Source organism: Capronia epimyces, assembly GCF_000585565.1.
Source record: "Capronia epimyces CBS 606.96 chromosome Unknown aczIQ-supercont1.9, whole genome shotgun sequence".
Taxonomy (NCBI): Eukaryota; Fungi; Ascomycota; class Eurotiomycetes; order Chaetothyriales; family Herpotrichiellaceae; genus Capronia; species Capronia epimyces.
The window spans coordinates 539,769-554,279 of NW_006912912.1; the positions used below are offsets into that span (position 1 = coordinate 539,769).

At 53.5% G+C, this 14,511-nt stretch overlaps 4 protein-coding genes across 4 annotated transcripts; 1 reads left to right on the forward strand and 3 right to left on the reverse strand.

Annotated features, from left to right (window-relative positions):
- Positions 1–893: 893 nt before the first annotated feature.
- On the reverse strand, positions 894–4,073 carry A1O3_09184 (CAMK protein kinase; the record flags this gene model as incomplete). The annotated part of the gene is made up of 1 exon (XM_007739279.1): positions 894–4,073. One exon carries the CDS (start codon positions 4,071–4,073, stop codon positions 894–896), a length of 3,180 nt encoding a protein of 1,059 aa, XP_007737469.1.
- A 1,413-nt stretch (positions 4,074–5,486) lies between these two features.
- On the reverse strand, positions 5,487–7,722 carry A1O3_09185 (uncharacterized protein; the record flags this gene model as incomplete). The annotated part of the gene is made up of 2 exons (XM_007739280.1): positions 5,487–7,374; positions 7,430–7,722. The coding sequence occupies 2 exons, from the start codon at positions 7,720–7,722 to the stop codon at positions 5,487–5,489; spliced, it is 2,181 nt and encodes a 726-aa protein (XP_007737470.1).
- A 649-nt stretch (positions 7,723–8,371) lies between these two features.
- Positions 8,372–9,526, forward strand: A1O3_09186 (threonine aldolase; the record flags this gene model as incomplete). Its single annotated transcript, XM_007739281.1, has 1 exon — positions 8,372–9,526. The coding sequence occupies one exon, from the start codon at positions 8,372–8,374 to the stop codon at positions 9,524–9,526; it is 1,155 nt and encodes a 384-aa protein (XP_007737471.1).
- A 1,180-nt stretch (positions 9,527–10,706) lies between these two features.
- On the reverse strand, positions 10,707–14,335 carry A1O3_09187 (uncharacterized protein; the record flags this gene model as incomplete). Its single annotated transcript, XM_007739282.1, has 2 exons — positions 10,707–11,141; positions 11,198–14,335. 2 exons carry the CDS (start codon positions 14,333–14,335, stop codon positions 10,707–10,709), a joined length of 3,573 nt encoding a protein of 1,190 aa, XP_007737472.1.
- Between the last annotated feature and the right edge of the window lie 176 nt (positions 14,336–14,511).

Sequence of the window (14,511 nt, forward strand, 5' to 3'; positions counted from 1 at the left end):
CCATCTAGATCTACCACAAGGCAGCCCTTCACTGGTTCTTTCAAAGATGTTTGACTGGTACTCTACCTATTTAATTCAACCTAATGCGGGTCTCATCCGATAGTACGCACGAGCAATCTATTTATGTATCATTATTACCACGCGCCATCTTAGTATTGCCCTTTCACCGAGGACCTGACTGTGAGACAGACGTATCTTTCCCCCTCATCTTTAATTTCTCCTTGCCGTTTCATCGTTGATTGTTTCCACCAGGAAAAAAGCTCTTCGACTCCACCGCGTTGAACTGTCCGCCAGTGTTTGGCTTCGTCGAATCGTCGGACCCTCCGCTGTTTTCTACACGAATGGCTAGTTCTGCCTCGTACCCCTGTCTAAGACCGAACTAGATGGCGCCATTCCTCCTGCCTATCAATACTCGTATCAATCTCTGTCGATAAAGATCAGATCGTGACCTTGGACAGAGTACAGCGTACATACTACTACTGGACTCGGTGTTGCCATGAATGCAGGCCAAGGGTGGAGTTCTTTCCAGCATACGGAGTTGTCATGCGTCAATCCAGAAAAGAGAGAAAGAAAAAAAAGATCTTTCAGCATGCCAAACACACAGTGCCCACCTGTAGCCTGCGTCAGCTGCGGGAAGCCGCTGTATTCATGTGCCAATCGACACGATGCTGTGGAACAAGCCATGAGGTAAGTGTTTGACACCGTGGCTTTCAATCGCCTCTAGACATACTGTTACATGGATTCTTGCCGTTCGCTTGGGGTAGAAGAATATCGCCCCTAGGTGCATGATGCCTCAGTCGCAAAATCCAACAGCGGCCCAGGCAACCAACTTCAAACCGACACTCCATCAGTCCACGTAGTTGTCTTGCTGTAGCAATCATGATACTGTACAATTACTGGGCCTCCAACCGAACCGTCGTGGCGGCCGAACCAGTTTCGACACCATTGCCAACCGTGCTGATTCTCATACTTTCGCGCTCCTTCATACGACGATGATGGTACCTCTCCTCCTGTACAATGAATCCCGCCTCGTTCTTCGGACGCTGTCGTGCGCTGTCACCAAACATGATCTCCACCCTAAATTTCAAGAACTGGCCCTCTTCGTCGTCGTATATCGTGATAACATCGCCGGTGTAGAGCTTTCCAAAAAGAGCGGCATCGCCGCTTCGAGTTTCTTTGCGCAGCTTAACGTCGTTGACCCAAATGCAACCGCTCGCGGAAGTCGACAGCACGGTTCGAATCCCAGGAACCTGCGTCCAATCCCCGCCTCGTTCGACATGCGCTTCTATTCCTGGCGCCCAAAACGTAATTTTCAATGCGTACTTTGGTATCCGTGTATCCTTTGTATCGAGATGTTGGACGGTACAATCAACCCCTCGGCCCCATGATGTAAATCGTCCCTCCAAATTCACGGTCAAACTTGCAAATGAACCCGAGACACTGGTTAGCGTCCCGAACCGCCTTGAAGGCGTGACGAATTGGCCTGTTCCGGGACCAGCGCCCGGCATCTCTGTCAGATAGCGCGATCCATGAATAAGACGGCTGGTAAGTCCTGTCTTGCCAGCGTTGTTTTCTTGTCCGGTTCTGACGTCAATCGTAGCTGCGAGCTCAATCGAGGGTAATTGGACCCTGGCATTTTCATTTGCATGGAATGTCTCGGCTCTGGCTTGAGGATGTTTTGCAGCTCTGGCGGCATCACGCACTTGAAGCTCGGCCTCGAATTGAGCTGGGTTTGAAAAGAGACCGAGGTCAATCCGACGCGTGAATACCGGGGTTTCGTTTGCCGGCGCAGTATCATTCACTTCTGTGTCGACATGATGACTGCTAGTGTCTGAAGGAGACAACTCTCGAGTCCGGGGCGTCACGGGATTTGCTGTTTCGGGTGTGGCAGGATCGGACACACCTGGCTCCGGGGAAGCCATGTTGAGCTGGCCGATTTGCTGTTCTGCACCGAGTAGGCTTGCAGCTGAATCAACCTGCCCCCGTGGGACGTCGAATACGCGAGGGTAGTGAAGAGGTTGACCTGAGTTGTCGGCGCTCTCCTCCATCTCCTCCCGCGATGTAAAATCATTCACGCTGATCTGTTGAACACGATTCCCAATGTCGTGGACTTCGTTGTATACCTGTGGAGGAAGCGTCCCCCCAAAGATACCTGAGCTTCGTAGCACTGACTGTGATATTTCGCCAAAGAGACGCTGGGCAGGTGCTGCAGGAGGTAATGGGGGAAAGCTCTCGCCAGGTTCTGGTAGAGTAGGATAGAGAACTTCTGCTTGTGATGGTGAATTGTTTGCTGCAGTTCTTACCCTCTTTGCTGGACGGTCTGGGGTAGGGTTAGAAGACGGTAGTTGAGTTAATTGATTGAGGTGGTTGATTAGTTCGTCGTCAAGAAGATCTTCATCAATCTCATCGACAACATCAAGCTGTCGTCTCATAAGAGAGTCCTCGTCTTCTAGATCATCGTAGTCACAATGGTCCGGGATGCCGCGGAGCCAAGGGTGTCTCAAACATTCGGCTTCTTTTGGCCGCAAGGCAGGATTTCTGTTGAGGAGCCTCAGAATAAAATCAATGGCATCGTCCGAGACTCCAGTCTCTCGAAGAGGATCAAAATCCACGTCCTTTGTCATGATGTTGTTCAGCATTTGGGCGCCACGGTTGTCGCCTCTACCAGTGATAGGGGGCTTGCCACAGAGTATGTGGAAAATGACGGCACCGAATGACCACATGTCCACTGATTGGTCGTAAGCAGACGCCGTCTGCCTTATCATAGGCTCACCTAGACGACGCCGTTTGAATGTCGGCCCTTGGACATAATTGTGATAATCAGGATACACTTCTGGTGCACAATACAGGAGTGTCCCGCAGAATGTTTTGAGAAATGTCTCCTGATCTGTGACACATTTTGAGAGGCCGAAATCCGACAATTTGACAATCAAAGGCGACCGGGAGGCGATTAAAATATTGTCTGGCTTGATATCTCTATGGGTAATGTTCCTTCGATGCAGATAGTCCAGGGCATGCAGTATTTGTTTGGTAATTTGTTGGGCATCAGGCTCCGGGATCTTCCCTAATATGTGTAAGTCTTTCGATAGCTCGCCATGTGGGACGAATTCCATCAAGATGTATATCCAATGGGAATATGTCTGACAGTCCACGTAATTGACAATATTCGGGTGCTTGAGATTCTTCATAATGTTTAATTCGCTGTCGAACTTCATGTCCAGCACTCCGTTCTTGATGAATCGGCGCTTATCGAGCTCCTTGGCCGCGTAGAGCTTTCCTTCATTCTTGCTTTGCACTCGGTAGACGGTTGCAAACGCTCCTTTTCCTAGCAAGCCCGTGAAGTGGTAAAGGCTGCCTCCATTCCAGTGGTTCCCATAGGAGCTTTCTCGCATGGAAGCAAACTGGGCGACCTCCCCTCTAGCTGCGAGATACTTTTTGAGGTTTTCCTCGTAGGCATCCTCGTTGTCACCACGGGTAGGTATCCGTACCATCAATTTGACCTCTTGTTTGTCACGGCTACTGACGACAGAAATAATCGACCCGTGTTTGAGCACTGTCATTGCCGGTTTGAGCGTTGTCTGGCCCCGTCGGTTTCTTTGTGCAAGGTGCAGGTCATCCACGATTGTGCCATTGGTAGACAGGTCTTGAAGCATAAGGCTGCCCTGGCTGTTGACAAAAATCTTGAAATGAATCTTGCTCACCAGCGGGTCATCCTGATAGGGCGTCAAGAGCACATCTGAATGGTGGCCAGCACGGCCAAACCGGAATCCGTCTTTGGGGTCCTTAACTCGGGAGGAGATTCGAAGGGCTATGTCTCGGGGTTGATTGAACTCCGGTCCGAACAGCAAGTCATCCTCACTTATCCCATCCAAGTCCTCATTTTGTAGGATGTGTGCTCGGCCGTGGAGGAGGTTCACCTTGACCGCTTCAAAGGCAGCTGGAGAAGTCGGGTGGAGCAGGCAGATCACATCTGTCGCGTCGGCTTCGGAGACAGTAGATAGGTTCCTTCCGGATTTTCGTGGGTCATCAACAGGTTGTGTCGCCGGCTGAGTGGGCTGCGATAGGTCCGCCATGATCACAGTATCGACCGTCTCCCAGGACTCTCCTGCGTTGATGTATGGAGATTGACCCAGAAATTCTTCGGCAATTGCACCATGCTAGGTGATTGTCAACAAGGCTCTCTTCAATCCTGCCTCGAGACTCTTTACTGACCGGAACGAATGCTGCTAGATCACCTAGTCGGTCTTCGTAGTACTCTTCAGGAGTTATGCCGGTCTTCTGGGAGTCGCAAGATGAGAGACAACCATCACTGGAACTACAATATTGGTCTTCCACACTATCAGCGGTGTCCATCTTGATCAAACAAGGAGGATAGGTAAATGTGAGTGAGTGTTCCGCCGCGGCGCTCATTATTGAGGTCGCCATGGATCTGAGCATGCCCGAACAGGCTACGCTCGGCGCGACATCATGTTCAGATGGCACAGGGGTTATGAGCCTTCGACCACACGTACCTTCTGACCGAGTGTGCACCAAGGAGCAACGAACTGATACTCTCTATTGTCCAAATCAGCCCAGCAACCAGTATCGCAAGGGCTGCAATGCCACCAGACTTGCAGTCACGTTCCAAAACTGAGATCACATGCAGGCATTGAGGCATATGACATTTTGTGAGCACCATCCAGTCTCTTGACACTGTTCACGAAGACAAAGGCCGCGGCGACGCAACAGTAAAATCCACTCGCAGATATCGATAAGACATGGACGTGGCAGGCAGGAAACTGGAGGGATTTGGGCAGCCTACCGAAAAAGACTGTTGCTCGTGAAGTCAGGAGACAGATGCACCTAGTAGCCGGCTGTGAGCAGTTGTTGACGGAGGAGACAAGAGGGCGAGGGGAATCTTACCAATAGGCAGCCAACGCGTGAAAACCGTATGAAGACCAGCAGATGATATTCAAAGGACAAATGTCAACCCCGCCACCAAACACGCCGTACGACACAAAAGGCAAAGAAAGGCTGTGGAAGAGAAGACTCGATGAGGTCGAGTTTAGCCTGCGGACGTCGAAGGCATTTCCCCGCCAACAAGGGCCCCCTGCAGCCTGCCCTTCACTGCCTCCACGACCAACCAAATAATGGTCAGTTCCACCAGTATTACAAAGGTAGCGAGGCCAGGGGGCCCCTAAGGCTTCGGGGCCTATTGTAGGTATCTACGCCGTACGAAGTACGTCTATCTTCCCGGGCGTCTCTGTCAGGCGAACCGGGGCGTGGCTGATGCCTGCGGGCCCCGGCTTCCACGTTCCTGGACCACAAGCTAAAGTCGGTAGCGCCCTTGATGGCCATGTCCTGGTTCGTGATGTTTGCATCAGTTCGCCGCAGACCTCACGAAGCACATCCACAGCATTCTGCTATATGAAAAGGTAGAGCCCAATGCACCTGTCCCGAGGATACGGCTACTATCTCCGATCTGGTGAGGTCCAGCGCGCAGGATACTAGTCGTCCATCTCCATGGCTTCCTTCGCAAGCTGATCTCGTCGACGGATTTCTTCCGCCAGTTGCTGTCTACGGGTAAGCCTCATCTCTGCAGCCAGGGGTTCACTATCGCCTGTCTGGGTCGTCGCCTTTTGAGTCCATGATGCCTTCTCCACCTCATGTTTTCGACTGGACGCTATCTCGGTTGTCTCTTGCCTGGATTCCGACGATAGCGCCTTAGCCATCTCCTCTGGACGACCATTCTCATTCATCGTGCGGGGCGGCGCGGCCGTGGTCGCTGGCGAAATGTGGTTGAGAGGACTCTGCAACTGGGAGAGCTGGTTCTTGTCCCGGATCTGCGCCCTTGCCTCGCCTGAAGCTTTGTCATGCTTTTTGGAGTCGCTCTTCCCTGTTTGAAGCATGCCCTGCGCAAGTGCAGTTTTGCGGCGGGTTTGCCGGCTTGGTACAGAGTGGGAGTCACTTTGTGCCGAGTCCTGCACGCCTTGCGAATGAGTCTCACCACGGGTCACACCAGGGGTCACATCAACATTCTCGTTCTGCCGGAAGGATTCGTCTGCTTGATCGTCGTCACTGAATTCGACATTGGTGATTGAGAAATGGGTGCCTGAAGGCTTGGAAGATTCAACATCCATTGGGGCCACCAGGTCATCTTGGGCATGGCGAACTCTATTCCTTTGTTGAAGTGATATGCCATTCCCGGCTACTGATGATGGCAGTGGCTGCTCATCAAGCTGCGCCGAGGTTTCTGGCACAGTAGTAGCTGTTGTTAGAGTCTTTCGAGTGAACAGATTAAGCAGAGCAGAGCCCGACCTCTCCAATTCATCACCACAGGTCTCGTGTAAGGCTCCCGTGAGTCTGCGAGCAGGAGCAAAATCCTCCTCGACGGAGCCACTGTGATTTCCTCTAGGTTGAGAACGCCCTCGCGGTACGGTGGACCCTCTGTCAGCTGAAGGACGAGACCTTTCTTGCCCATGCTTCCTCCGTTGCATCGGTTGCCGCGACGTAGCCCGGGAGTCCCCGTCCGAGGAGACATTCGTTGAGGCAGTCGATGTATCGTGAAACAGATCAGTGCCGGGTGGACCGCCAGACTGCGGAGTGGGAATCTGCGTCGACCAAGCAACATCTTGCTTGTCAGGAACTGGAAGCTGGGGAGACACTGATCTGATGACACTATCGTTGCGCTTCCGCTTACCCAGAACACCTTGAGCGCCGGAAAATGCTACTGTCTGCGGAACCTTTCCCGAGGCGACACCCATGACCGACGCGATACTGTCAAGTCTTGCCTTCAGGGCTGCATTCTCAGCACGCAATTGTCCGACTTCTCCACTGCCAGACTGGCCTAGTCGCGTTGCGATATCCGTCACCTTCGCTTTCCCGGCGAATTCAGTCCTTGCCAACAGTCCGGTCTGGGACACCACGCTGCTGGATTGCAGCTCCCGCAGTGTAGCCTTCATATCTTCGACTGATTCACGACAGGAATTCACCAGACTTGTCAAGAGCTGTATGTGAGTGTCCTGTTGCTGGAGCCTGGCATTTTGCGATGCAAGACGCTCTTCCTGTGACCTCAGTCTCATTTCCAACAGAATTGAATCATCATCGGGCGTAAAGTTAACGCCGTTGCGTAGCGGGGAGCGCTGGTAGGAAGAAGGAAGCTGTGGTTCGGACGGCGGCTGCGGTTGAGGATGTGAAGGCGTGTCAAGAGCACGGGAGGGCGTCTGCGACAATCTTGGAGCAGATGTTGCTGTAGCGGAAGGGAGGCTGAGACGACTAGCGACGCGGGGCCTTGCGTGGATAACATCTCCTCCAAAGACAAACATTGGGTCGACTTGGTCGTCCGTTCCGCTATCCGTCAGGTACGTTCTTGATAGTTTGTAGAAGTACTGGTCGCTGCGATCCGCATCAGCTGCTCCGCATCAGCACACCACAGACCAGCAATACCTACATCAGACATTCCTGCTCTCGAGTCGGGGCTGCTTTGCAAAATTGGCCTACCGGTGTCGAGCACTTCTTACACGACACTTCTGAGAGCGTGCATCCTTGAAGAGCTGGCTGTGTCGCACCGTCAGGAACCACCTGAGTTCTCCGGGCGACTTCTGTACCGAAATGTGTACCTGGCTGCGCAGGACGGACGTAGGAACTGGTGAGGCGGATCCATTCGTTGTCGAAGACACCGACCGGATTGTTGCATCGAGCACAGTTCAGGTTGACGTTGGCTTTTGCGGGCTCCGACGGCATTGAGATCTTCCGACGAGTAGAAGGCGCCATTCCGTAGGCGGTGCAATTTGATGCGTCGGGCCTTCAGTCACATCAGATTGTACGGCCACTACAGATGTAAGGTGTAAGGTTAGGTAGGTGGTTCTCGGGAGCAGAAAAACGCGGGTGCACGCGCTCCAACTCGGACGGCGCGTGAAAGGGAAAGCGAAACTGGAAGTGCTTGCATCAGCCAATTGGAAGGTTGGGACCTCACCCCATCGCCTACAATACAACGCAACTGCGCACCCTCCAAATCCATATTAGTGATATTAGTACCAAGGTGACTAGACTCACAGTTCGATACAGTCGCACATCACCGACCCCCACCCTGCACGTCTGAAAGGCGTGTCGTGGCGTCAATCGAGAAAGAGACCAAGGTACCTCAGGTGTCTGCCTAGGTACATAAAACACACACACATATACACCTGGTATCGACCATCAAAACTTTTATGCGACGCTGGTGATGCTCGCACTGGGACCAAGGCTATCACTCCGAGCCAGCAAAAGCAGAGGGTGGGAAACGGTCTTGTCACACTGCTCTTCGTTGTCAAGGTCAAATCAACCACTGCATAAGCTTCCCGACACTCCAGATTATTCTTATTCCAATTCCTATTGCACCACTAGAAACAAAATGAGCTCCTCGCACAAAATCAACGAAGCCAATGGCACAGCGGCAACGCACAAGACCCTCAACGCATGGCAGCAACCCGGGCCCGCGGCGTATGACTTCCGCAGCGACACGATGACGAGGCCGACGGCGTCGATGCTCGAGGCGATCATCAACACGACCCTCTCGGACGACGTGATGCAGGAAGACCCAACAACCAACGACCTGGAGGCATCGATAGCCGAACTAACGGGCCACGAGGCAGCCGTGCTGGTCATGTCTGGGACCATGGGCAACCAGGTCGCGCTGCGGACGCACCTGACCGGGCCACCTCATTCCGTCCTGTGTGATTTTCGGGGTCACATCAGCAACTACGAGGCCGGCGGCGTCTCGTCGCTGTCCGGCGCCATGCTGATCGCCGTGCGCCCGTCTAACGGACACCACTTGACCCTAGAAGACGTCCAGAAGTACACCATCCTCTCCGACGACGTCCACGCGTGTCCCACACGGGTGATATCGCTCGAGAACACGCTCGACGGCATGATCATGCCGCTCGACGAAGTGCGCAAGATTGCCGCGTTTGCGCGCGAGCACGGCATCAAGATGCACCTCGACGGCGCCCGGATCTGGGAGGCCGTGGCCGCCGACGCGGGGACACTGCCCGAGTTCACCACTTGTTTCGATAGCGTCAGCCTCTGTTTCTCCAAAGGCCTAGGCGCACCCATCGGGAGTATCGTCGTCGGTTCCAAGGCCTTTGTCGCCCACGCGAGGAGGATTCGTAAGATGCTCGGCGGCGGCACCAGACAAGCGGGCGTCATCTCTGCCGCGGCTCGGGTGGCGGTGGAGGAAGGATTTGGGAAAGGACCTCGCGGCGAAGGTGGCAAGCTGCGAGACAGCCACGCCCGAGCCCGCAAGGTCGCGGACATGTGGCAGAGCAAGGGGGGCCGACTGTCGAAGCCGGTCGAGACCAACATGGTGTGGCTCGACCTCGCCCATGCAGGGATCCCGGCGTCAGAAATCCAGAAGCTCGCCGCTGAAGAGGGCCTGAACATCCGAGGCTCTCGTCTCATCATCCACTCCCAGATCAGCGATGACGCGGTAGAGCGCCTCGGCAGGGTCATGGACAAGATCCTGCAGAACGGCAGTGAAAAGCCCAGACTCAACGGTCACTCGACGTGATTTTCAAGCTATCTCACACTCTATCTGGCCTAGAACGCGTGCCGTCCAGTCACGGATTGTGGTTGTTATCAGAGGATAGACTCGTTTTCCACGCTGTCACCGAGCCCGCTCGCTCGGCTTAGATCTCGCCTGCGTCCACCCCAGCAGTTTAGAAGGAAGATAGTTCAACAATGAAAGCCCTGCCTTCGCTTAGCCCAGCTGTTCCTGTTATCCATGCCACCCAGCGCCTCCGGCCCGGTTGGTTTGACAGCATCATGCTCCGACGGCGATGCTGAACGATGAACTGAGGTTCGACTCTTGACATGCAATGCTTGCCCTTGCGCTGTGGGACATGAACGACCACCACGAAGGCAAAGAATGAACGATGGTGAGCTTTCCCTTCTCCCCCGTCTGTTAATTTGGACACATACACCAGCCGACATCGAACAACAACAACCACCCCCGAGCTTGATCGTCCAATTTCCTTCGTCCTTCTCTGTGTGTCCGTTCGCTCCATCGCTCAATGCCGCTGAAAAGGTAGGGTGACATCCCTTATCCAACGCTCTTCCTGCAAGCGAGTTGTACCCTATCTGCTGGAACATTTTATCGCGGAGTCCCACCAAGGATTCCAAGTCTGGGCCAAATTATGCCCTCAATCTCAAGCTCCTCCCAACGGTCTGCGCCAACGCAGCTAGGAAAAAAAAGAAGTGAAAGGGGTTCGCACGTGGGATTCTTGCCCGCCGTCGAAGAAAAGAGGCAATACCATGGGGCTGCCCAAAGAAGGAAGAAAGGCGTGGGCGTCGCAAAGGTACAAGTGAACATAAAAGCGCCCCAAAGCCGAGGATTGCTTTCGAAAACTCGGCCACAGCATGTTCCAGTTGAAGAATTGAATGTGGAAGAGAAAGCCTTCCTGGCACCAGTCCTCAAGTTGCTGTTTGATGAAGATCGGATGTTCGAGCTTTCTTCTCTCTCGATGGTTGAAACAAAAGGAAATTCGGCCTGGTATCATTAGTCTGGTTGATGAAATCGAGGAGACCAATCCATGATCATCCAGTATTTTTGTTTATCCAACCCAAACCACACCGGTTCGGGTACCTTGCTTGATGGAATAGCAGGATCCCGGATATGAGCCAGCAAGAGCGCCAAAAACGCCGCGATTTGATGGAGACCACTTTTAGAGTGGTTTGGGAGAATTATCAGGTCAACCTGCAATGCCCATCTGGCCAGGTTTGGGTTGATAGCTTTGACGCCCGGTGGGTGCACCGCCGTAGCTTCCAGTGCTGTCGGAGCTACCGGCTCGTTTTCGAGCATACGGGCTAGTCGGAGCGCTGAAGTTGAAGTCGTTCGCCGAGGCAGAGGTTGCTGACGCCATGTTTTGCACAGGACGGACGGAGCTCTGCTTTTGCCATGCTGTAGCTTGATAGGGGTCGACATCAACGCGTGTTGCCACTGGGCCGATCGAGTTTGATGCCGAGGCCGGGCTGCGCACCGGAGCATCGGCCGACTGGACAGATTGTTTCTGAATCTGGCCCTTTGCAATGTGACCATATCTGGACAGGATCTCCTTGGTCGTGATTTCCGCAGATCCGGTGTGGAGACCGGTGTCGGTCAAGATGGACTGCAAATCTTCGGGGACCTGTAAATCTAGTCAGCATTCCTGCATAAAGGTCGTCAGGGAATAGGAGCTCATACCTGGCAGAAGTAGTCATTGTACTCGATCAAAGTGTTGACCGCCTCAATGGCAAGGAAACTGTCGTCCACCTGTGGGATCTGGGGTAATTTTGCATTGGGTGCCTTCTCCTTCGCATACAAAATGTTGGGTGCCATCACGGTGGCCAGATTATGGATATCCATCTTGCTTCCTGATTCTTCGTCGACCTGCGAGAACGAGGCAGCCCACTTGAGAAACGAGAACAGCACTTCCATGGTATCCCGATGACTCTTGGGCATCAAGCAGCATGTCAGGTGTAGAATTCTTCTTCGGCGCTCCTCGTCGGCGATCTTCTGAGATATGATGAATAGCCTCTGCAACTTGAACGTCAACAGTGGCTCCGGCATCTCTCGCAAGAACTTTTTGAGCAACGCGGCAATCTGAACGGGGTTCTCGCGGCTGAGGTCTGGGGTTTGATTTGCGTCGATCAATTCGGAGGACTCCTTCAAGCGCTTGATGTTGCCATTCTTTCGGAAGACGCCTTCTACCGACATGTCCATCTGCTTCATGGCAGCGACGCAGTCGTCCACGATTGCAGGAACCCTCAACGCTCCGGGCCCAACTCCATTGGTAGACTCGGCGCCTTCACGTTCGATGAGTGTCTCCAACGGGACCCCAAAAATGCCCTTCTTCTTGGTCTTTCCATCGTTTCGGAGTGCACGGCTGACCTTGCCCCAGAAGGTTTGTTTCCTCGTCTCGATCAGGCCAAGCAAGTCTTCGAGAGTATATTCACCTTCCAAAAGAGGCTGCATGGAGAGGACTGCTACATGTCGCACAATGAAGTACTCCAGAGCCGATAATTCTGAAAAGTATCGCTTGGTGCGTAGGGGGTTGGGTTCGCCTGCCAAAAGATCATTCCCACCAGAGGACCCCCGGTGATGGCCATTAACCAGTCTTGGTTCGTTACCTCGGTGTCCGATGAGATTGGTGCCTGCATGACGGAAAGCGTTGGGTCGTTGCTCCTTGGCTTGCTCAGCAGCAACAATTCTGGGGATGTCATCGAGCGTTAGACCGTCCTGGTTGCCGAACGTCAATTCCGGCCTCATCCTGCCATCTAGATCTCGCTCTTCCACGATTTGAAAGCCGCCACGATTCCTGGCCTCCTCGCTGTCCGCGCCCGCGGATCCAGGTCGCACCCCGGTTGGTCCGTAGAGTATCTTCGACTCTCGAGCTTTGCGGAACGTTGTAGAAAGAGTCCGTTCATTCCGAGTTGACCTAAGGCGTTTCATTTCTCCGACGGTCTGCTCCAACGAAGATTCTTGCTGACTTGACGCCCCCGCGTAAGATCGCGACCGTGAGCCCATCTTCTGATGTGGCGCGACTTGTTCACCTGTGGGAGAAACTCGATGGCCCTCGGTGGTGTCGTAGGGGGTAAGATTTGGATCATCCGAGGTGTGCGGCAGGGTACCACCGGACTTGAGTACTTCGAGTAGGCGCGCCAAAGCCACGCGGAGAAGGAAGACATATTGTTGTAATTTGGTGACATAGGAGAAGCCGGACACGGTATTCTGTACTCGGGAAGCGTGATCGACGCAATAGACCTTGTCCTCCCTCTCGCTGTAGACAGCATTGAAGAGGTCGCTCGTCAGATCTCTTTGACAGACACTGCATGTCAGGTGGGGTGGCTTTGCGTGCCAGCGCCGGCCATAGATCATCACACATTCGTCATCGATGGGTTCAAGGCACGCCGCGCAACAGTCGGACTCTTGGCTGGCCAGACCAGCCACGCTTTCTGCCAGATCTAGCGACTTCATTTCTTGCTCCTTGATCGTCTCCAGGTCTGCGAGCTCGTCCAAGAAGGCATGGAGACCCTCCGGAGATCCTCGTTCACGCTCCAGCTTCAGGGCACCTTGCAGACCGATTCGGATGAGAAGCTTCAGGTAGTGGGCCAGGCCAGTAACCAACGACAGAAGCTCTTGCGTGACTCCTAGCTTGCGTACCCCAGTCTCTTGAGTCTTGGACAGGAGCGTGAAGAAAGCAACGACCTTCTTGCAAAGAAGTTTCGCCTCCCGGCCATAGGCGAGTTCCTTGAGCCCGGCATGCAGGACGAGGGCTGCGAGCGTGTCGATTGCCCCGAACAAAATATCCACGTGCCAGATGAATTTGCGTGCGACAATTACGCCATCAACATAGACGCCATTGCTCACATGAAGAAGCATGTCAGAGATGCAAGAGGCGGACGATTCTTCAAAGGTGGACAGGGTGCTCCAGATGCGATAGACTTTGTCCTCCATTTTCTCTTCGTCTTCTTTGACGACTTCCCGCTCATCCTCCGTGACAGGTGCAGTAATGTCTTTCTTGACGGAGGCTGGCCCATTTTGTGCCAGGCGGACATTCCAGAACTTGTGGATCATGTAACACTCGGGGTGCCAGTGTTGATTCTGTCCATTTCGGAAGATTTCAACAAACTGCTTGAGGATCGCAGTCTGACAGCCATTACAGCGTTGCGCAAAATGTGTGGAGTAATGGTAGTGACAGTAGACCTTTCCATCATGCTCGTAATAACTGTCCTGTGCGCCAAACACGGTCGGACAAACAGAACAGGTAAAGTGCTCAATGTGGTACTTGCGATCGAGCGCCGTGATGTACGAGCCACGAAGCGCACCTCCACACTTGAAGCATAACAGATCCAGGCGCCTGAAGTAGTCGGTCTCGCAGAGCGGGAATTGACCAGAACCATCCTCGGCGTCGACAGGGAAGAACTTCGACGCAACAATCTGTCCACAATCGGCGCATTTGAAGCAATCCAGGTGGAAAGTACCGCCGAGCGCGCGCACAAACTGACCTGTCAATGGCTCACCACACTTTTTACATATCCGTACCGCAGTGTTTGGCGACTTCCCAGCACTGCCATTTGTTCTTGATCTGCTCCTCTCACTACCGCCGGCGCCGCCAAGTGATCTCTTTCGACCAGTCCGGCTCTCCGTGGAGTATCTGGCATCACTGTCATATTGCACATCATTGGGATGGCCGTTTGTCTGGGTCGGTTGACTGTACGGACTGTACTGGGCATTTGATGATGTTTGCTGGACAGGCTGATTCTGGTCTTGAGGCGCACCTATCGTGTATCTGATTGTGCCAGAATCACGCTGATGCGGCTCATCAACCGGTGCCGCCATGGTGTATCTTTTAGGGCGGGTCTTGCATGTAAGTGCGCGGAATCAGTCGAGTAAACATTCGTCACCACTTTGTTTTCACCCAACGATGCTCCAATTGCAATTGCAGTCCACCCTTTGTTGATTTATCAAATGTTCTTGTGGAAAGTATGTTTGAACGTCTCTCTTCTCGTGAGACA